The sequence below is a fragment of the Marmota monax genome, unplaced genomic scaffold (assembly GCF_021218885.2).
Source record: "Marmota monax isolate L192 unplaced genomic scaffold, Marmota_monax_Labrador192_F-V1.1 WCK01_AAM20220418_F8-fsc00052, whole genome shotgun sequence".
Lineage (NCBI taxonomy): Eukaryota > Metazoa > Chordata > Mammalia > Rodentia > Sciuridae > Marmota > Marmota monax.
In genome coordinates, this window is record NW_026693473.1 from 7,560,934 (window position 1) to 7,584,361 (window position 23,428).

The 23,428-nt window shown below is 35.2% G+C and overlaps 1 protein-coding gene across 2 annotated transcripts in view; it reads right to left on the reverse strand.

Annotated features, from left to right (window-relative positions):
* The window catches only part of Pcyt1a (phosphate cytidylyltransferase 1A, choline), a 52,139-nt gene that overhangs the window by 19,891 nt on the left and 8,820 nt on the right, over positions 1-23,428 (reverse strand). For both annotated transcript variants that reach the window (XM_046457873.2, XM_046457872.2), the window contains exons 2-3: positions 10,628-10,754; positions 125-224 (exon numbers count right to left, since the gene is read on the reverse strand). In XM_046457873.2, the coding sequence (XP_046313829.1) occupies positions 125-224; positions 10,628-10,744 (217 nt within the window). In that variant the 5' untranslated portion in view covers positions 10,745-10,754. The remainder of the gene's footprint in view (positions 1-124; positions 225-10,627; positions 10,755-23,428) is intronic.

Consider the following 23,428-nt stretch of genomic DNA (forward strand, 5'->3'; position numbering starts at 1 on the left):
CCTTCCACTAGTAGCCTTTAGAAGTAAACTTAGGGAAGTATATAGAAAGTAGGTATGTATTTGATAAATACAACAGAATGTTAAAAACTACAGTAAAACAACAAAATAATTAGTATCTACTTACAAGGAGTTCCTTTGCTGGCTTCTTCCATAGTTACCCTGACATAGGGCTTACTAAAGTCGACTTCAATTTCATCAGAAAAAGGAGCTGGCTGCCGTAAGCCCTTAAGAGGAGAATTAAGGAAAAAAAAAAGTTAAAATTCAATGGTACACATTGAAATACTAAAAAATTACAGCTTTAAAGAACAATTAGGCCAGGTATGGTGGCACATGTCTATTCCAGTGACTCAAGAGGCCCTAACAGCAGGAAGATCACAAGTTCCAAGCTAGCCTTGGTAACTTAACAAGACCCTGTCTCAAAATAAAAAAGATACAAAGGGCTGGGTTGTAGCTCAGTGGTAAAGTGCTCTGGATTCAATGCCTAGTACTGAAAAAAAAATCAGTTATTCAATGTAATGTAACAAAAATTCCTCTAAAACTTTATAACATAAAGAAGAAGCAGGGTGCGTTATTTCAAAGTGACAAATGAAAACTGCAACCTTTTATGAAGTGGGTACATCATGGCATGAAAAATAAATGCCTTGCTGGTGATTTCAGGGTAAAACTGAGTGATCCAACTGGGAACCTAAGCACAACCCCAATTATCTGGGTCTAAAATGATGGCTCTTGCTCCTTTGCAGCAAGATAGAACAGGCAACCCTGTACCGTGTGACAAAACTACCAAGGTCCTGAGTGATTTTCATACTACTTCAGCTAGACACCTGGAAAGGCAAACAGCTCCTGGGTGTTATATTTAGTATAATTATCACTGTATAATGCTTTGTACTATAATTATGTTTTAATGTTCATAACAGCTCTTAAGGCAAGTAATGCTACAGTAGAATTCTTAATTTAAAGATGAGGGAAACAGGGCTGGGGTTGTGGCTCAGTGACAGAGCACTTTGCCTAGCATGTGTGAGGTACTGGGTTCGATTCCCAGCACCATGTAAAAAACAAATAAATAAATAAAATAAAGGAATTGTGTCCTTCTATAACTAAAAAAATATTTAAAATAAATTAATAAAGATGAGGGAAACAAAGTTCAGAGAAGTTTGTATGAACTGTATGCAGTTACCCAGAGGAAAAATTAAATTAAGAATGCAAGTATAGCTGGGCAGGGTGGCACACATCTATAATCCCAGTGGCTTGGGAGGCTAAAGTAGGAAGATTGCAGGTTTGAAGCCAGGGTCTCAGCAACTTAGAGAAGCTATAAGCAACCTATTGAGACCCTATCTCAAAATAAAAAATAAAAAAGGCTGGGGATGTAGCTCAGTGGTTAGGCACCCCTGGGTTCAATCCCTAATACCAAGTAAGTATGCTCATTTCTCTGTATGTGACTTTGTTTGAGAATTTTTGTTAAATTTATTCCTAAGATTTTATTCCATTTGATACTACAGTGATGGAATTATTTATTTTATTTTTAGACTGTTTCTTGCTAGTATATAGAAATATAGTTGATTTGTATGTATTTGTGTAATTGTATCAATTAGTCTATTTCTATGTCCTGTGATGCTGCTAACCTCAATTATTAGTTTTAGTAGTCGTTGTTGTTTATAGATTCCTTAGGATTTTCTAATCTGAGAACAGGTTGTCTATAAATAAAGATAGTTTTACTTACTCCTTTCTAATCTGGATATGTTTTCTTTCTTTCTTTTTTCTTTTTATGGTGCTGGGGATCAAACCCAGGACCTCATGCATGCTAGACAAATACTGTACTGAGTCACATCTCCAGCCCTATTTTCTTCTTTTTATTACCCTCATTGCAGTTAGAGTAAGTACAACATTGAGTAGATATGGAAAGGGCAAATATTCTTGCCTTGTTCCTAGTATCAGGGGGAAAGCATGCAAATTTCAATATTAAATATGATGCTAATTACAGGTTTTTTATAAATGTTCTTCATTAGGATGAGAAATCTCCCTTCTTTGTACAGTTTCTTGGAGAGTTTTTATAATGAACAAGTGCTGGATTTTGTTAATTATCTTTTCTTCACCTATTGTAGTAATCATAGTTTTCCTTTATTTATTAATTATGGTATATTATATGAATTGACTTCAGAATATTAAACCAATCTTGCATTTCTAAGCTAAATCCCTGTTAGTCATGCTGAATAAACTTTCTATATGTTCCTGGATTCAATTTGCTAATAATATGATTAAGAATTTTTGCATCTAAGTTTGTGAGAAATTTTTAACTTTAGTTTTCTTATGATGTTTTTCTCTGGCTTTGATATCTGGTCTCACACAATGAGCTGGAAATTATTCTGTTTTCTTCTATGTTCTGAAAGTATCTGTGTAGGATTGGTATTATTTCTTCCTTAAATGCCTGATAGAATTCACAAATGAAGCCATCTGGGCCTGAACTTGTTTTCGTGGGAAGGTGTGTTTTGTTTTCCTTTTGTAGTGCTGGGGCCTGAATCTGGAGTCTCCAGCTCTACCAAGGAGCTATGCCCCCTAGTCCATGGTGGAAAATTTTTAATGACCAATTCAATGTTCTTACTTGATATAGCTCTGTTAACATTTTCTATTTCATCTTAGCTCATTTTGGTAATTTGTCTCTTTCTAGGAATTTATCTATTTCATCTAAATTATAAAATATTTTAGCATATAGTTGTTCATAACGTTCCCTTACAATCCTTTTAATTCTATAGAACTGTAGTGATGTATACTTAGAATTTTAAATTCTTAACAGATCATATCATGATTGAACTAAATTCAAAGGCTGGAAAGATATTAGAGAAAACAGTTTATCTTCTAGAAAAAAGTTAATACACAAAAAATGATCAATAGTAACTTGTTTCTGAAATTCACAAAATAATTCACAAAATAATACACATTTTATGATTCCTTCTATAAGAAGGTTAAAATAGGGAAAACTAATCTTTGGTGGTAAACAAATAAATTTGGCAGAAAAGGGTGCTGACCAGTAGGGGGTGTAAATAAGTCTTTGGGGAGGATATAAATTAGTGGTTACTTGGGCTGAGATGGCTAGGAGAAATGGTGCATAATGCTAATGGCCATGGGGGTTTTCTTTGGAGTGATAAAGATATTCTAAAATAGATTATGATGATGTTTCCAAAATTTCATTGATATAAAACCACCTAATTATATACACTTTAAGTGTATACATGAATTATAATGGTATATGAATTATAACTCAATATAGCATATACGTGGAAAAATAGAAAAATTATGCTTATAAACAACAGTGCAGGTGGATAAAAGATCAGTCCTACTGTGTCTCTAAAAGTTAATATTAATGGTGTGTTTGAACAGATTGTTTAATATTTGGGGAATTTTTGTGGGCTAGTTGTTATACAGGTAACTTGAAAACAAGTCACAAAGTCTGTAATCCCAGGGGCTCGGGAGGCTGAAGCAGAAGGATCACCAAGTTCAAAGCCAGCCTCTGCAACTTAATGAGGCCCTGAACAACTCAACAAGACATTATCTCAAAATAAATAAGAAAAAGGGCTGGGGATGTGGCTCAGTGGTAAAGCACCCCCTGGGTTCGATCTCAGGGACCAAAAAATAAAATAAAGAAAGAAAAAACACATGTTGTCACTTAAGAAAGAGGTAAGTTTATAAAAACTGAATATTTGAACTAAGGAAAATAAGAATGTGGTACCATCATCAGGAATAAAGTTTTTTTTTTTTAAAAAAGGAGTTGATTTCTAAATAACAAATTCATTTTGAGATTGAGATAATACTTAATCAAAGAAATATCAAAAAGACAGGTGTTGACACTAATAAAGATAAGTAGTAAAGATGAAAAAATAAGATAAAATCTTTAAGAGAGGGCAGAGGATTAGCAATGATGGTGGAATGTGATGGACATCATTATCCAAAGTACATGTATGAAGACACTATTTGGTGTAAACATACTTTATATACAACCAGAGATATGAAAAATTGTGCTTTATATGTGTAATATGAATTGTAATGCATTCCGCTGCCATTTATCTTTAAAAAATCAATTTAAAAAGGTAGCTAAATAGCTATAATCTAAAGCAGTGTACTACTGAATAATCTTTGCCCTAAAATTTTCTCATTACATAAATAAGCACTATTGGGTAAGACATATTGTCTAATAAATATACATAATAGAATTCTAAAAAAAAAATCTTTAAGAGAAAAAAATGTAAAAAACTAATAGGTGAAGAAAAAAATTGTTAAGTGTTCATACTAGAGGGTTGGGAGAGCCAGAAGTTGTCAGAGGAGCTCAAGGAGAACTCTAATAAAAGGAATGTCAAAGAGACCAATGAATAATTTCAAAGACAGGGATTACTCTAATTGTTAAATATTCCAAGGAGATTAAAGTCTTTAAATTTGGAGATTCAAATAGTTATTAGTAACCTTCTAGAATATAACTAGTGAAAGAACACTGGAAACAATAGATTAGTTAAAATCACTCATTAAAGATATGTGGCTATAAAGGGAATGAGAAAAACAGAGAGGATACCTAATAAGGGCAGAAGAATCAACTGGAAGTTTTTTAAAAAGTTGAAATCTATACATGTCAAACATGAAGCAGAAGAAACCAAGTGATTGAAAATACCAGAGGGGGTAAAAATGGATACTTTAGGAAGCAGGAATCTAGAAGAATGGCAGGGAATGGCCACAAGGACAGCAGGGAGAAGGTGTTAACCCAAGAAATACAAAGCATTTTTCCTTTTTTTTTTTTAATTCTGTGGTGCTGGGGATCGAACCCCAGGCCTTGTACATGCAAGCCAAGCACTCTACCAACTGTTATATCTCCAGCCCACGAAGGATTACATTTTTCTAAAAGCAGAAGAAAGAAAAGACAATAAAAGGACAATGTTGGATGAGAGAAAGGAAGATGTAGAAACTTTTGTCTGATACTCTCATTTTTCTCAGTGCAGTAAAGCGGGGAATGAAGTAACCTGTGATGAACAGGGAAGCTAGAATAAGATTGAAAGCTTGAAGAAAGAAGACGAATAGCTATTGTGAGCAATGTACAAAGCATCAGCAAATGATTAGCGGAACTACTGAGCACTATCTTTATCCAAGATCAAGCTAGAAACTTTAACCTTTAGAAGGCCAAGTTAATAGTTCCAGGAAGAAAAATTAAAAATTAACAGAAACTACAAAAGATCTAGGATTAGGTCCTGATGAATGGAAGGGAGAATAGGGAAGGGAAAAATTAAAGAGACAAAAGAGGTATAGACAATTCTTCAGAAAATATATACAAATGACCAGCAAGTACAAGAAAGGAAGCTTAACAACATGACTCATCAGGAAAATCCAAAACAAAACCACAATGAGATACCACTTCACACCTACCAGGATGTTATGCTATAAGCACAAAGAGAGACAAAACAGTATTGCCAAGGAGGAAAAATACCTTCATACTTTGCAACTATGAATGTAAAATGGTGCACAGGTTTGGAAAACAGTGCAAGATATTTAATGCAGAATTACCACATGACCCAGTATACACCTAAGAGAGCTGAAAACATATATTTAATTTGTACATGAAAAAGTTCATAGCAGCATTATTCACAATAGCTAGGAAAAAGAAACACTCCAAATGTTCATCAACTAATGAATGTCTAAACACAATGGTGTTTCCATACAATAGAATACCATTCGCCTATAAAAGAGAATCAATCAAGTCTTGACATACATTACCACCTGAATGCACCTTATAAACACTATGCTAAATGAAGCCAGACACATAATATATGCTTTCATTCATAATATAAGCGATTAGCTTCTAAATGCTACATAAAGTTTCAAAATCTGTGCATCTAAAAACCATAGTTTATAATGACAATTAACATCCCCCCAAATTATGAATGATCTCTGAATACAATATTGCTTCCATAACAACTTTTTCCTGACTATGTTCACACACAATATTTCACTATTCTCAAAATTCCAATTAAAGAGAGGGATTCTGGTGTTCTATAAATAGGGAATAGAACACAAATAACATGAGCCTAGAACTTGGTTATTGTAGGGGTTCTGTGTTTGGGATTGGGGATCTTGATAACTTCATGGCTATGGCAAGCCTGGTGCTTGGGAAATTTTCTGTGCAAAGGTATAGGATGCCCGGTTGTTATGGTAATGCCCTCCATACTAGAGTCTTATCAGCTTCGACCTTAATCTTAGGCACATAACTCCTGGGAATAAAGGAACTTGCTTACTTGATAACTACAATGTTTCACACCAAGCTCCAGGATCTGCCCGCCTAACAGTAACTTCAGACAATGGACTTTCTTGAGAACTGCAGGAAGCTCCTAACATTGTATATTATAACTAGGAAATGTAACTGGAAAATAAGCAACCTTAATGATCCTCTAAACAATAATGTAGTCATGGTACTAATGACCTAATGTAACCTACTGGTATAAATAAACGTGGTTGCTTGGACAAGGAGCCACTCTGCCACCTTCCCTGCCTCTGCACCTTGTCTCTGGGTCTACTCTTTATTATTATTATCCTTTATACTTGGTATTGATATGCCACTACTCTTTCTACTCTCCAAGGATTGTTTAACATTTTTTAGCAAAAAGTTTCCAAATCCACAGAGACACATTTCCCTTTCACCCAGACATTCTGCACAAATAGTGACAGGTCTTTCTGGGATCCAAATGTATTTTAGCAATGACAGGGAAAAGTCAAGAGGAAGAACATGTGTATTGAGAAACTGGGGATAAAAGTGGAACAGAAAGATTCCATCTCCTGGGTATCTGTTTATAAAAGGAAAGAAGCAGAGTGCTGTGGCAAATGCCTGTAATCCCAGAAACTCGGGAGGCTGAGGTGGGATGATTGCAATTAACCCACCTCAGCAACTTTTCAAGGCCCTAAACAACTTAGTGAGACACTATCTCAAAATAAAAAATAAAAGGGGGCTAGGGATATAGCTCAGTGGTAAAGCACTCCTGAACCAATCCCCAGTACCAAAAGAAAAGAAACACAATAATTTTCCAACACGTAGTGCCATTTCAGTGAATATAAACAATAAGCTCATCTATCTGAATACCATTTGATAAATACTCATAAGCCTGTATCTGATTAAACTCTCTTCCTTCTAAAACTGCTATTTTCTCCCCAGTCTTATCTTAGTGAGAAGCACCTCATTTACATAATCTACCTAAGACTGAAACCTAAGAGTCATCTTTAACACTTCTCAATTTCTGCAGTCCCATAACATCAAAGAATTGTCTAAATTGCTTCTCAAGGACTTTCAAAATCTCTCTCATAATTGAGGCCTGCATCATCTCCAACCTGGATTATTATAACAATCTAACAAATAGTTGGTCTAGCTTCTATCTATCCCTATTTATTTTTTTAAAGTAGTTGGACACAATATCTTTATTTTGTTTATTTATTTTTATGTGGTGCTGAGATCAAACCCAGGGCCTCACATGTGCTAGACGAGCGCTCTACCGCTGAGTCACAATCCCAGCCCCATATCCCTGTTTAAACCATCTTTTCCAAAGCTTAAATGTCTTGACATGCCAAAATGCAGTGCTTCCTGAGGTAACCCAGTCACTTTTCAGATAACTCCCATTCCTAAAAAGGTTTTTACTGTGCTTTAAGTTAAAATCTGTGTCGCTGCATTTTCCAATCAGTCAACTTCCTTTTGCCTAGACTTTCAATCAACATAAATTAAGAACCTCTATGTGCCAGTTGCTATGCATTGGAGTTACTGTTCAGCTAACGGACAAAGAGGAGAAAGATACAGCAACAGATAACAAACAGTATCACAGTGCCAAATAGAAGTAAATTAAAGTTACCAATAGCTGTCTAGAGGATCCCAAGGGGTGGGCTCAGTGGTTTCGGAAAAGTTTCAAGGGCAGAGGGGTAGGAGGGAAATGGAGGGGGCAGGAGGATTAGCAAGGATGGTGGAATGTGATAGACATCATCGTCCAAAGTATATGTATGAAGACACAAATTGGTGTCAACATACTTTATATACAACCAGAGATATAAAAAATTGTGCTGTATACATGTAATAAGAATTATAATGCATTCCGCTGTCATTTTTTAAAAATCAATTTAAAAAAAAGAGATCGTTTCTATACTTGTATAAATAAGAATACAAGAAATGTACATAAGAGAGTACAAATTCAGAAGTGTGAAGTAATAGTATGTTAAGCAAACGACAAATAATATTACTGGAGAAATATATTTGGTTGCAATGAGGTTGTTGTAATTACTTAGCTATAAGCTTTGAATTCAAGAGAATTCAAAGATAGAAAGGGAACAGTGGAGATAACAGACACTGGAGATAACAGTGGAGATAGCAGATACTATTCCTCACTAGGATTGGTCCAGCCAGTCTTGATGAGTTAGTCTTTGACCGTTAGTCCATTCTAAAAAGCTAGTGTATACTAGTGAGGAATGTGGAATAGGTAGCAAGTCACTGAACTGCTTTTACAAGAACATATGAAACAAAGTAATCTAAAGCACTGAAATTCCTCAGATTCTAGCAAGCAATTTAAATCCTCTCAGAGCTCATTCCACTAAAAAGACTGGACTCATTTGTTCTCTTCCTGAGTATGATAACTGGCTGAGAATAGCACCCATTTAGTTTTATCTTATCCCTACTCCAAGTGATAGTGCTGAACTAGTGCCCACTACCATCTCTGAATTCTGAACAAACTTTCTGAATTCTCTAACAAACTTTCAGAAATTAACAATGTCCTATTTTATTGAGTTATTTTCTGAGCTTACTTGCTTTGTAAGGCAGAATAATGGCCTCCTAAAGATGTCCACATCCTGCTGGGCTTGGTGGTGCATACCTGTAATCCTAGCGGCGTGGGAAGGCTGAGGCAAGAGGATTGAGAGTTCAAAGCTAGCCTCAGCAAAAGCGAGACGCTGAGCAATTCAGTGAATCCTTGTCTCTAAATTAAATACACAAAAGGGCTGGGGAGGTGTCTCAGTGGTTCAGTTGCCCCTGAGTTCAATCTCTGGTATCTGCCCCCCACCAAAAAACAAAAAGATGTCCACATCCTATTCCTTGGACTATGACTATGTTACCTTACATGGCAAAATGGATTAGCAAATGTGATCAGATTAAGGATTTTGAGACAGGAAGATTATTCTGATTAATTTAGATGTACACAGTGTAATTATAAAATAATCTTTATAAGAGAAAAGAGGAGGTAGGGAGAATCAGAATCAGAAAAGGAGATGCAATGACAGGAGCAGAAAAAGCCAGAGTGATATAATTGCTGTCCAGCACCATGTGCTAGGCAATGTAGGCAGACGCTAGAAGCTAAAAAAAAACAAGGAATTCTTCCCTAGAACCTCCAACCTTACCAACACAGACTTCTGATCTATATATAAATGTATTATACATTTATACTATTTTGTTGTAATTTGCTACAGCAGCAATGGGAAACTAATACACTTGTCCCTGACAATATCATCAATATCAGGCCCAGAGGATATGCCTCCTATTTGTAGAGTCCAGTCGTTCTTATTGCTCAAGATAAAGTACTGGTTTTGAACAACTATTAATTGTCACAGAGAAGAAATGTTTTTTTTTCCTTAGGGATACAAAGCTCCAGAACTAACCAGTAGAAGCTGCAGTTTGATAAATGGCTAGTGCTTAATACAGGTAAAGAAAACACAGAAATACATAATCATGTCACTAAAATTTTGAAACTCAGATTTCATAATAAAATTGTGTGTGCCTCAGTAATAATTTCAATTGTGTGTGAGTGATCCCTGTGTGTGTATGTGTATATAAAAGTATTCTTTGACATGCTTTTTTTGGGGAGGTGGGTGGGGGGTTCCAGAGATTGAACCCAGGAGTGCTCAACCACTGAGCCACATCCTCAGCCCTTTTTATTTTTTATTTTGAGACTCTGTCTAAGTTGCTTAGGGCCTCATTAACTTGCTGAGGCTGGCCTTGAACTTGAGATCCCCCTACCTCAGCCTCCTGAGTTGCTGGGATTACTTACAGGCATGCACCACCATGCCCAACTTGACATTCTTTTTAGGGGAAGTCTTAAGAAGGATATAAAGTTAAGAAAGGACAGGCAGTTTGGAATGGGGACTTTTATTTAAGGTTTGGCAGTAGATAAAAACTATAATAACTGTCCCAGAGTAAAGGAACATCAAGTGGGCAGTAATGGAAAAAGATTTTCATCTAAGATACAACAAGTAAGACTGGAGGAATGATACAGGGAAAAAAGATAATAAGACACAGAACACTAGACACCACTAAGATCAAGTCATTACCAGGAGCCCCAATTTTCATATTTTGTTAGTATGGATGTGATCTGTAGCCTAATACAACACAGAGCCTCCAAATTTTCTTAACATTCTTTTTCCAATTCCAGTGTAGAGTTCTTATAACTGAGCTGTGAGTCATAATTTGGTAAGAAAACATAAATTTCTAAAAACTGTGAAAACATCCCTACTGTTCACTTACTTTTCTTTCTTCCCATTATTTAAGTAGATGTGTAACACTAATATTGCCAATGTTATATATCAGTTTATACCTTCTCCCTGCAAGGTTAAGTGTTCACAAAGAAATCTCTTCTTTACTTACAACTGTACAGCACGGCACTTTTGAAGGTATCCCATCTTCCTCTGTTGCCCCATTAGGTCCAGGTGCCTCTTTCCTCCTCTTCCTTGAATTGACTTTGGCTGAACTCTGTGCATCCATCTTCTTTTAACTGGTAATAGAAAGTGGAAAAATGTTTGTAACCAGTATTTCATAGATGCTAATACACTCAGCAAAGCATTGCAAACATTTCACCAAGATGAGCCAAGAACATCTGGCAAAAACAACAAAGCCTCACAAAATAGGCTCTGGGAGAAACAGTGAAACGCTTCTGTGTGAAGCAATTAATCTCCTGACCTCAGAAGTTGTACCTGCTACCAATGCAACCTCTACACTTCTAATTTTATATCTTGACTATATGCAAAAGATTAGGATAACCTGGCTAAAAAAGACACCTATCTAGGTTGCTTATCTGGCATCTAAAATGCTTGGGACCAAAAGTATCAGATTTCAGATTCTTGAGATTTAGAATATCTGCACAGGGTTAAGCATCCATAATGTGAAAATCTGAAATCCAAAATGCTTGGGAATCTGAAACTTTTTGAAAAAAAAAATTATATATATATATAATTTTTTTTTCCAACCTATATAGATTGAATACCCCTTTTATCATTTCTGGATCAATTGGAGGCATGGCAGGTGCAAGGCAATGTGAAAGGTATGACTGGTAAAGACAGAGGAAAAAAAGACTTTTATTTATTTATTTGTTTATTTGTATGTACATCTTCATTCATTTATTTTTTGCAATATTGAGGATTGAATATATAGGGGTATATTACCACTGAGCTATAACCCCAGATCTTTTTTGTTTTATTTTGAGGCAGAATTTCTTTAAGTTGCTGAAGCTGGCCTTGAACTTATGATCCTCATGCCTCAACCACTTTGGTTACTGAGATCACAAGTGTTTGCCACCACCCCTGGTGAGAAAAGAGACTTCTTAAAAGGATAGCTATTACCAAGTCCTGGTTTAACATATAAGCATGGATTTCTTAACTCAAAATGCTTTGAAAGCCAGGCATGGTGGTGCACACCTATAATCCCAATGGCTCAGGAGGCCGAGACAGGAGGATCGAGAGTTCAAAGCCAGCCTCAGCAAAAGTGAGGCACTAAACAACTCAGCAAAACCCTGTCTCTAAATAAAATACAAAATGTTCCTGGGGATGTGACTCAATAATCAAGTGCCCATGAGTTCAATCCCTGGTACCAAAAAAAAATGCTTTGTAGACCATTCTACTAGCATTTAGCTCTATGGAAACTGAAGTAATAGTGTACTTTAAATGTTATTTCCCTTCCTTTTTCAGACCTATATTCCCTTCCTCTTTCAGGGTCTTAGTACCTTAAGCTTGCTCAGAGTCTCCAGCTATTAAAAGTCTACCCAGGTTTCTCTTCACCCAAAGGAAACTCATTTTTAGTGTCTCACTTTACAAAGAGTTTTAGCAACTAGTTTATCATAGGAAAGTTCTGAATATTTGCTATTTCCTATTTAAATGGCTTGTGCAACATCTCCTGCAGGGATATTTATATATTTCTCAGGTAATACAATTTGCTCAATAAGTTAATTTATTGATAATGATAAAATGTAAAAATATCAGCCAAATATTTGTGATAGGAAAAGTTCTGTGATTAACTGTCATCTCTAAGAAAAGTGAAAAATCATCAGGGTAGAAGTAAAAGGATAGCTACACAATGAGGACATATTTTGCCTCACTGCCTCCTATAAGACCTCCTGAATGAGCCATTTATCTAAACAAATTGTGCTTTACTTTCTTTCCTCCTGCTAAATTCCAAGTGGTGATGTGATAAGATCTACAAGAAACCTGGCCTGGTTCTTAAGAGACTAAAGGTGACACCCCATGAGTCATGGGTAAGTATTAGACTGACAAACATATAGCTGAGTCTAAAGTGAAAAATAAACACCACCCAGAAACTGTCTTTCATTACAAATGTGAATTAATATTTAATACTAAGTTCTTCCAGTTATAACAATCAGAGCTTTTCTTTACTGCTGCTATTAATTATTCTTTCAAAACATCCAGAGGTCAGTACTCTCAAGTCATTGGTCTAAAAGGCCTGCTAAGAATGTCTAATCAATCCAATCAGTGGCACATGATTGGATTGATTAGACATTCATTTTCTCTATCACATGAGAAAAATGGAACTTGGCATCAGACAAATCAATATTATCGGGCAGTCAATAATGTGAGCACTTAACTGTGAGCAAGGTACTCTTAACATAATTTTTAAAGTACAAACTAAATCCAGAGAACATTATGCTAAGTGAAATAAGCCATGTACAGAAAGAGAAATACTGCATAAACCTCACTTATATGTGGAATATAAAAAGTGACCATAATAAATTAACAATAGATATATTATTACCCACTGTATATTTCAAAATTGCTCAAAGAGTAGATTTTAAATGCTTTTACCACACATACAAAAGAAGATTAACTATGTGAAGTGATCAATTTGTAAATTAACTTGATTTTATCGTTCCACAGTAAACATATATCAAAACATCATAGTGAGGGCTGGGAATGTAGCTAGTTTTAGAGTACTTGCGGAGTACATGTGAAGCCCTAGGTTATATCCACATACCAAACACACAGAGACACACACAAAATTGCAGTGTATCCCATAAACATATGGTTATTATTGCCAATTAAAAATACAATAAAGTGAAAGTACCAAGTATTTTCTCAAGGAAAATTTAATCACTGTAAGAAAATCACATGCAGAGCCCCACCTTAATATAAATATTTGATATAAAAATATTCTTTAGCATTCCAAAACCAGTAGGTGAACCCTTTGCTGAGGAACAAGATATTTACATAGTTTCAAAGTATCTCCCCATAGATTACTTATTAATTACAAAGGGAAAGTGTTACTTTGGTAGTAGAAAAAAATTTCAGCAAAAACATCACCAATAATGTCTCCTGATATAAGGCACTGAGGACATATTACCTACCAAAAATGTGTAAACTACATCAATTCACAAGAAAACAAGCAAACAAACGCCAATTAAAAGATATTCTACAAGGAATCTGTAATCTTCAAAAAATGTCAACCATGGGGAAAAAAAAAGGCTAAAAGACTATTCCAATTTAAGAATAAAGAGACAACTGAATATAATGCATGATTCCAGGTTGGAGAGGAAATTGTATAAAGGATAGTTATTAGGACAATCAATAAAATCTGAATACGGATTATGTATCAGATAACAACATGCATCTATGTTTACATTTCAGAATTTGATAATTATACTGCTATCTAGAAGACTGTCATTGTTTTTAGGATACACATACTGAAGTATCTTGGGATAAAGTATCATGATTTCTACAGCTTGCTCTAGGTGAAAGAAAAACAAAGAAGGAAAAGAATTAGGAGGAAAAGGGCAAGGGGAAGAACATATATTTAAAAGTAAAGAAAATATGGGAAAATCATCAATTTTTAATCTAAATGAGATTTATAGGAGTAGATTTTAATATTCTTGCAACTGTTCTATAGGCTTTACTATTTTTTACCTTTTTTTTCAAAATAAAAAGAAGAGGAGAGGGAGAAAGAGAAGAAAAACGTGTATATTATATATACAATGAGCTGAGGATGTAGCTCACTGGAAAAAGATGGTACAGTATAAATACATGAATCTAGGTACAGCATAAAGGAATTTAATATTCTTGCAACTTTTCTATAGGCTCTACTTTTTTTCAAAATAAAACATTTAATTTTTGTTTGTTTTTTTTTCTCATTTTTGTTTGAGATGGAGTTTCACTATTTGTCTGGGCTAATGGAGAACTCCTGGGCACAAGCAATCCTACATCTCAGTTGCCACAGCAACTGGCAAAAAAAAAAAAAAAAAGTTTAATTTTAAAAGTGTTCTACAACAATTTCCTGCACAGAAAGGACCTCATATGAAATTGACATTTAGGGTTTCTAGAAACACATGATTGATACACACACACACACACACGTATGTTTAGTAATTTAAGACTCTTACAAAGAAAATAATAATAGCAATAGTTATAATAAAGCTATCCTTTTTTTAATATTTACCATGGGCTAGGCACTGTGCCATGCATTTAATATATATATTACCTTCTTGACCCCTATAATCTAAGAAGTGGGTATTATTAGTACAATGTACAAATGAGAAAATTAAGGATCAGGGAAGTTAAGCAAACCCACCCAAAAGACCAGACAGCTAATAAGTAGGAAAGCCAGACTTTAAATTCAGCCTTGTCTAATTCTAAAACTTGTACTTTTCTGTCTTTCAGAGATACAAATTTTTTTGTGTGTATAAGCCAGTCAGCCTAACTGAACGCTGGAATAAAAAGTCATGATTACTTAAAAGTAAAAAGGTCCTAAGGCAAACTAAATAAAACTGATATAGCTACTGGCCTGATTCAGAGACTGCCAATCAGGCAGCCATACAGATCAACAGACCTTTCCTACTGGATGGTCTTGCTAAGGTTTCCTGATAAACTTAAGCGATAAAGAATTCTTTTACCTCTGCTCCTCCCCCTTCTATATTACAAAAAGGTAATCTTTTAAAGACCTGTATATTTCTCATTTGTCAAAACGGAGTTTTAAGGGTGCTATAATAAATCAGGGGTCAATGTCATATTCACTATTATTTCCCATAACTTCAAATTAAAATCCCTAATCCTTACTAAAAAAAAAAAAAAAAAAATTAAAAAAATCTAAAAACACATTTACAGGAGCTTCTCAGAAGTCTTTGCTCTGTTTTTTCTTTTTCTTTTTTGGGGGGAGTGGTGACTAGAGTAGCTTTAGGCTTTAATGAAGTATAACTGACATACTTTAAAGTGTATTTATGAGTTTTAACACATTTACACACATGTGAAATTATCAAAAGTAAGAAAATGAACATATCTACCACCCTCAAATTTTCTCATACCACATTATAATCTTTATGATCGTTTCTTCCCTACTCGAACTTTTCTGCTTTTTTTCTTTGACAACACATTAAATATGCAACACACAAAATTTGCTTTGTTTTTAAATGTTTATTTCTTAAAGTACTATATCATCTTGTCATATGATTGAATTTAACTAGCCAAACATACCAGATATTATCATACTAAAAACAACAAAAAAAGGCTTTTTATTCCAAGAGTTAAAATTATCAATGTGGCTATCAAAGATATTTTAAAGCCTAGCAATATCTAAGGTCTCTAAGTGGGTCTCTAGATCTTGTGACACTGGCTCTATTTCACGAGTTTTTAAAAAAAGACACAAAGAATATAACTCAAAGCATACTTTAACATACCACAAATGGGATTTGAGTCAAGAAAAAAAAAAAAAAGACTGGTGACTACCTATTTAAAGTAAGCTGGGTGCAGTGGCGCATACCTATAATCCCAGCAGTTTAGGAGGCTAAGGCAGGAGGATTACGAGTTCAAAGCCAGCCTCAGCAAAATCCAGATGCTAAGCAACTCAGTGAGACCCTGTTTCTACAAAAATACAAAATAGGGCTGGGGGTGTGGCTCAGTGGTTGAGTGCCTGAGTTCAATCCCCAGTATCAAAACACAAAAGCTAAAGTAAAATTCACAAGCATAGAAAAAAAATTAAGGCAGCCATTATTACTATTAACATATATAAATTATATAGCCCTTTGGTATATAATAATAATATTCTATCTGTATTTCAGCTGGTCACATACATTTTTTAACAAAAATCTCTCTCCATCCTATATAAATCTCTCTCATCAAATGGCTAAGGAAGAGAGTGTTTCTTAGTACTTTTTTTACCTATGTTGCATTTTGAGAAATGTAAAAATCTTTAACCTCACCCTGTCAGTATAGTGCAGTGATTAAGAAATCCAAATCTAAAATCAGATTACCTAAGTACGAATCCTATTCTCTACCACTTGGCACTTAGACAAATTCCTTAATCTCTCCAAGTCTTATAAGTATTATCTATCAAATAATGTTTAAGTGGGATAATCCAAGTAAAGCCCTAGCTCAGTACCTGGCATAGTAATTGCTTATAAATATTAGCTGCTATTATTACTCAGTAGTAGTTGTTGTCATCATGTGCTGTAAGCTTACCTTCTATGTATCCCTACATCAAAAGAGATGTTAGGTTTTCCTCCTATGATTACTGTTTTAGTCTGTTTTTCATTATAACAATAAAATACCTGAAAAAAAAGCTTTTTTATAAAGAAAAGAGGTTTATTTATCATACAGTCTGAAAGCCCAAGATCAGTTGGCTCCTTGTGCTCAATCTCTGGTGAAGGCCTAGTGGCAGATGTCATCATAATGGTGGGAACATATTCAAGAGGAAGAGATTACATGACCACACAGGAAGCCAGGGAGAGGGGAGGGGTCAAGTTTATTCTTTTTATAACAACCCTCTTGAGAAAACTAACTCAGGATCCCACTGGAACTACCTTAATCCCTTTAAGGGAAGCCCCCTCCCCCCCTCCCACATAATCTCCATTACACTCCATTTCTTAAAGATCCCATATGTAAACCAGCTGTGGTGGCACACAACTGTAATCCCAGTGACTCAGGAGGCTGAGGGAGGAGGATCACCAATTTGGGGCCAGTCTTAGCAACTTAGTGAGATAACTTAAGGAGACACTGTCTCAAAATAAAAAATAAAAAAAGCTAGGAATGTAAAGTGGTAAAGTTCCCCCGGGTACCCCCAGTACCCCCCAAAAAACAAGAGCATATAAACCAAAGCATTCCATGCCTGCTCCCAACTATAAAGTTTCATATCTATCTCACAATGCAAAATACACTCATTCCACGCCATGGTACCAAAGTCTTAAGTAGTTCCAGCATCATTTAAAAGTCCAAGTTCAAAGTCTCATCGGAGGCTCAAGGCAACCATTTACAGTTGTGAGCCCCTATAAAATTAAAAACAAGTTACAGACTTCTAAAATAAAATGGTGGAATAAGGATAAAATGAATACGTCTATTCCAAACAGAAGATAGAGGCAGTAGAAAGAAGTAATCAGCTCAAATCAAAATCAAAACCAAAGCTCCAAGATACTGTGCACACTGTGGCAAGGGGTGGATCCCCAAATCATTAAGCAGCTATACCTCATGGCTTTGCTGGTCACAGAACACACAGTTACTCTTTGGGGCTGGTTCTACATGCTGCCTAGCAGGCACTGCATGGTGCTGGTAGCTTTACCTTTCTGGTCCCCACTGTGGCCAAAGGAAGGAAGGAAAGAAGTTAGTTTACTTAGATCATGATTTGGGGACTCAAGGCCCACATTTGGTTAGTGACAGCCTTTTTGCTAGCAGTATCTTGGGGTGGGCAGAGAATATCACATAGCTAGAAACAAGGAACATGCATGTCTGTTTTGGTTTCTCTCTTGCTTCTTATAAAGCTACCAGTATTCAATCATGGAGCTCCACCCTGATGATCTTATCTAGTCCTAATCTCAACCACCTCTAAACACTATAGCTGGATTAAGTTTACATCCTCTTAATACCTCACAATGGGGATTAAATTTCAACACGTGAACTCTTGGGAAGCACACTCAAACAATATCCAAACCATAGTACTACAATTATAAAAAGTATACTTTCATTAGGTGCAGTGGCACACACCTGTAATCCCAAATTGCTAGGACTGACTTTGAACTTGTGATCCTCCTGCCTCAGCCTCCCAAGCCCCTGGAATTACATGCCTGGCTAATGCTCACCACCTTTTGAGATAGGTATATTATTTTTATCACTACATTATAGATAAGGAAACTGAGGGACAGAAGGTCACACAGCTATCGAAGGTCCAGGCAGGAATGAAATTCAATCAGTGGGCTTCAGAAAACACTAATGTATAATTATCCACACTATACTACATTATACTAGAGATACCTGATAACTCTCTCTAAATATCTGAATGTTTGTCATGTTGGTTAGGGCAGTAAGAGTCTAGACAACAGAAAATCGCCTTATTGGAAGATGCAGACAGAAGACTTTAACTAAACACAATAACAACATCTTATAAGGAATAGGAGTTTTATGAAAAGGGACTGGGTTACCCCAGGAGGCCCTGCATTTTGGCATGCCAAGACACTCAGGCAAAGGTGTTCACTAGAGATAGCTTTCTGCTACAGAAAATGCCCAAGACAAGGAAAAATATGTAGGAAAATTTTCTCACTTTCTTGATAAGACTTTAACAAACTAACACCTGTAGTAACATACAGTGATGCCAATTCACGCCTAATTCAGTATGAGTATCCACCCGGTCCTATAAACCTACAGTTGTACTGCTTGATTTTATAAGCAAATGTTTGAATAGAAAATATTTTACAATGATCTGTTGAAAGAACCTACTGATAGAGTCTGAGTCAGTACTAAATCTGAGAAATTATAGAAAACAAAAAACGTTAAGAACTGGACAAATGTCTTAGAAGTTAAAGGAGAACTCCTGAAACTATAGCTGAACCATTGTAGAAAATGTTCTGTTCTCTCAACATGATCACAAGTTCAAAGCCAGTCCTAGCAATTTAGTAAGGCCCTAAGCAGCTTAGTGAGAACCCTATCTCTAAATAAAATACAAAAAAAGAGCTAGGGATGTGGCTTAGTGGTTGAGTTTAATTAAACTCTGGGTTTAATCCCTGGTAACAAAAACAAACAAACATTAAGAGAATTTCAGTAATTTTAAAGTGTTTGGGCATACAGGTGCTATATAAGTGCTAATAGTAGAGGTAGTAATGTTTCTTCATCATAATTTAACATCAGACTCCAGAAGAGTTCTTGCTAGAATAGTGATTTTTAAAATTTTTTAGATAATTATATCATCATGACAGATGGACAAGAAAGAAAACAGCGATGTGCTTCAAACCTGAAAAGTGGGTGGGCATAGTTATCACCAGTATTTCTAAAAGCTATCAGATATACTACTTCAGATTTTTTTTTAATTACACAAGGCCTTGGATTCGATCTCCAGCACAAAAAGAATAAAATAAAATAAAAAGAGTACAACATTTAAACATTTTCAGGAATAGGAAGGTTACTATCTCATAAGGAATTCATTTTGATAAATGAACTAATATTGTGTCAGTGCAACAACTAAAAAAAAAGTTAATTCTTCTCAATTAGATAAAATCTGCTTTCTAAGGTGGGAGGCTTCAACTTAAAGGGCTAGTACTGTCCCTTTATTTCTTCAATAAAGAAAAAGTATACTTTATTGTAGCTTTTCAAATACATGAAAACATAACTCATGTTCCTTAAGTCTCCCCTTTCCATGGCTAAACATTTCCTATAACTGCTCCTCAAAATTCCCTCACCATCTCTCAACCACTTCCAAACACATAGTATGCCCATATTCCCAGAAGTGAAATCAATGATTTCTCATTGGCCTAAAGGAGGCTCAACAAAGTAGAACAAGACTTTCTCTTCTGAATATAACATGTCAAAACCTGAAGTATGGGCTGGTAATATGGCTCAGTGGTAGAGCACTGAATGTATGAGGCCCTGGGTTTGATCTCCAGCACCACAAAACAGCAACAACAACAAACAAGCAAAAGAAAAACTAAAATAATTTCAAATTATGAGGAATGACTGGCTTTAGATTGAGATCATTCAAACTTCTTTAAGAGCAAAACTTTGTTACTTCAACAATTTAGATGGAAATACTTCTAAAAATTTTCCATGCTCTCCTTTCATTAGCTATTAACTTTTCTTGACAACTCTGGAACTCTGGCCTGACCAAGTTCTGTAAAGCTGGGTTTTAAAACTATGTTATGCTTTCTGTCATTTCTGTGATTCTTCAACCATCATTTTCCAATGCTGCTAATTTCCAATATGTAGATCATTTTTTTATGATCTTGGTAACCAAAACAAAATTCTTGTAATTATGTGAGCTCTGTCAGAGAGATTCTCTGAAACAGGGATCGTGGCTATGTTTCCAGTCCCATTATTCCTTGTAAATAATGAGTGCTAAAATGTTTGTTGAATGAACAAATAATATGCACACTAAGTATAAATATTTATTCTACAATAATACTCTTTAAAAAAAGGAGGAAGAATCTGTAAACAATTAAGTGCTAGGACTTTGTGTCATCTATTTTGACCTACCCACTAAATGGAGGCCATAGTGAGGTATTTATTCCTGGACACCCATCAATGAAGTTCAAGATTACAGTAGCATTCTGAGAAATCACTGGTGTTTAAGTATATTGTTATTTAAAACCTCTAAGCCTTTTTCATATGAACTTCCCAAGCTAGACTTCCACTATCCTGGATCTATATACTTATTTGCCTGAAGATTATACATTTATTCCTTTTTTAAAGTTGATTTTGTTGGTCACAATACTGTGAAGTTAATATTGGTTGGTCTGTTTGTTCTAATCTGTTGAGATAATTTCAAATCTTGAATGACATCTATTATATTAGCTATTTATCACAAGTTATAGAAACTATAAATATGAAAAAATAAACATGGCTTTTATGTCTATATCCAAGGTACTCCTGAAAATGCTGATCAAGACAGACATATGTTCCCATATTCCAATATGACATATCACTAGAAGCCTCTCTCTTCATTGAGATCCACCCTTAATATTCTTTATGTAAAATACAAAGAAAGAGATTATCTCCAGAAAATAGAATACAGATTGTATTTAGAATTCTTAATAGTTATGGTATTCAATAGGATATAAATCCATTTCACAATGCAAACATCCACTCCACATTTCTACATGACAGCCCCAAAGATTATAATGATAATAGTGATTATAATAATTATAACTAGCTAGGAACAATGGTGCAGGCCTGCAATCCCAGGTATTCAGGAGGCCAAGGCAGGAAAATTGCAAGTTCCAGGCCAGTCTGGGCAACATAACAAGATCCTGTCTCAGAATAAAAAATACAAAGGGTTGGGGATGTAGCTCAGTGGTAGAGTATATGTGATTTCAATCCCTGGTACTGCAAAATAATACTGGTTGTTGTTATTATTTTATGTAAATATACCTATATTTATATTAATTAAAATAATAATTTATTATTATTATAGTTATATAACTAACACTCAGAGTACTTCCTATGTCAATAAGTTTTAAATAACTTAATTAACTTAATTCTCACAACTTAATTCTCAAAACTGGCCTCCCTTCTTAAATAACTTAATTCTCACAACAATCCTACAAGGTAGATAATGCTATTATCTTTATTTTATACATGAGGAAACTGAAGCACAGCTAGATTAAATGACTTGACTGAAATCATTCACACACCTACCACACAGCAAAAATGGATTTTTTTTCTATATTCCAATAAAACTTTACTTGTAAAACAAAGGTGGCCAGCCCAGTACTTGAACTCAGAAATTTTGACCAGAGAGTCTGTGCTCTTAACTACAACACTCTACGGCCCATTATATAATACAATCACAGATTCACTTAGTCATGATCACTTATTGCACGTTGACCAGGACACACTATGTTAGAGAGGAATTTAATTTCACTTTTCATAAAACTGGCCTCCCTTCTAAGCATATCACTGGCAGAGTACTTAGGCACTCCAGGGGATTGTTTTGGTTTAATCCAGAGTAGAAAAGTGGAGATGCCGCTTACACCAGGAATCACAACATATGAACTGAGATTTAATTCCAGGTCCCCCTGGTTCCTTAACTGTAGGTTAAGGTAAATCCCTTAATGCTAGGAATTTCTTCATGTGACTAAGAAAGGTTCTGGTAAAATGTACTTACCTTCTGAAATATGGTAAGAATCAAATGAGAAATTAGACTATAAACTCTTATAATAACCCTAATCTGAAAAGACCACCTTGTCATCTGGAAACTCATCTGTTCAGTGTGGCTTCATCCTCAGCCCTAATGGCAGAATGTGCCAAACCTAAACCAATGACCACATCACACTCCCTGACCACAGAAAACCAGGGTGTGAGGGTGGCGGGGGAAGGGCTGTGGTAAGTGACCTAAGTAAATCCAATCAGAGCAAATCTCAGGAAATGCCTGGACAAAGATTATCAGTTCTTTCTTTGTGTATTTAAACCTGGGGATGTGGCTCTAGGAACCATTCTGTAACTACCTAATGACCCTTCTGTAACTAGAAGGAAAGCCTTTCTGGAGTCAAGCAACACAAAGAAAACAGAGCTGCTGATGATAAACCAGATCAAGAACTGTTTGATTATGCCAATCAATATATTCTCCTCTTGCTTAAACCTATTAAGCTGTTTGTTTGTTTTTACCACTTGGAACAAAAAAAATCATAATTCAAACATGCAGTACCTAGTAATGAGCCCTAGTGTACAGTAACTGCCCATTGTTTAACTGAATCAATGTAGTAACAGAAAGCTGCTATGAATTTTTGAAAAAGTATTTTGCTTCATCTGTTTCCACTATTTCTTATCTGTTTATTCTATTTGTTATCTGCTTACATATACTACTATTTTTTGGGGTTTTTTTTTTTGTGTGTGTGTGTGTGTTTTTTTTTTTTAGTTGTTGATAGACCTTTATTTTATTTATTTATACATGGTGCTGAGAATCAAACTCAGTGCCGCACATGTGCCAGGCCAAGTGCACTACTACTGAGCCCCAGCCCCAGCCCCAGTCCCAGCCCCAGCCCTATTACTTTTATTTTTCTAGACAGGCTCTCTACCTCTGAGTTATATCCCTAGCCCTAGTTCTTCTATTTTTCTAAAGATAACTTTTGTGTTTTATTTTATACTTTACATTATACTTTTCAAATTGAAGTCTTAAGACTTTTAATTTTGAATATATGTTTTATATATTCTTTAAGTTTAAAAATATATCTAATGCTTTCTGGGTTTTAGTATAAACATTTCT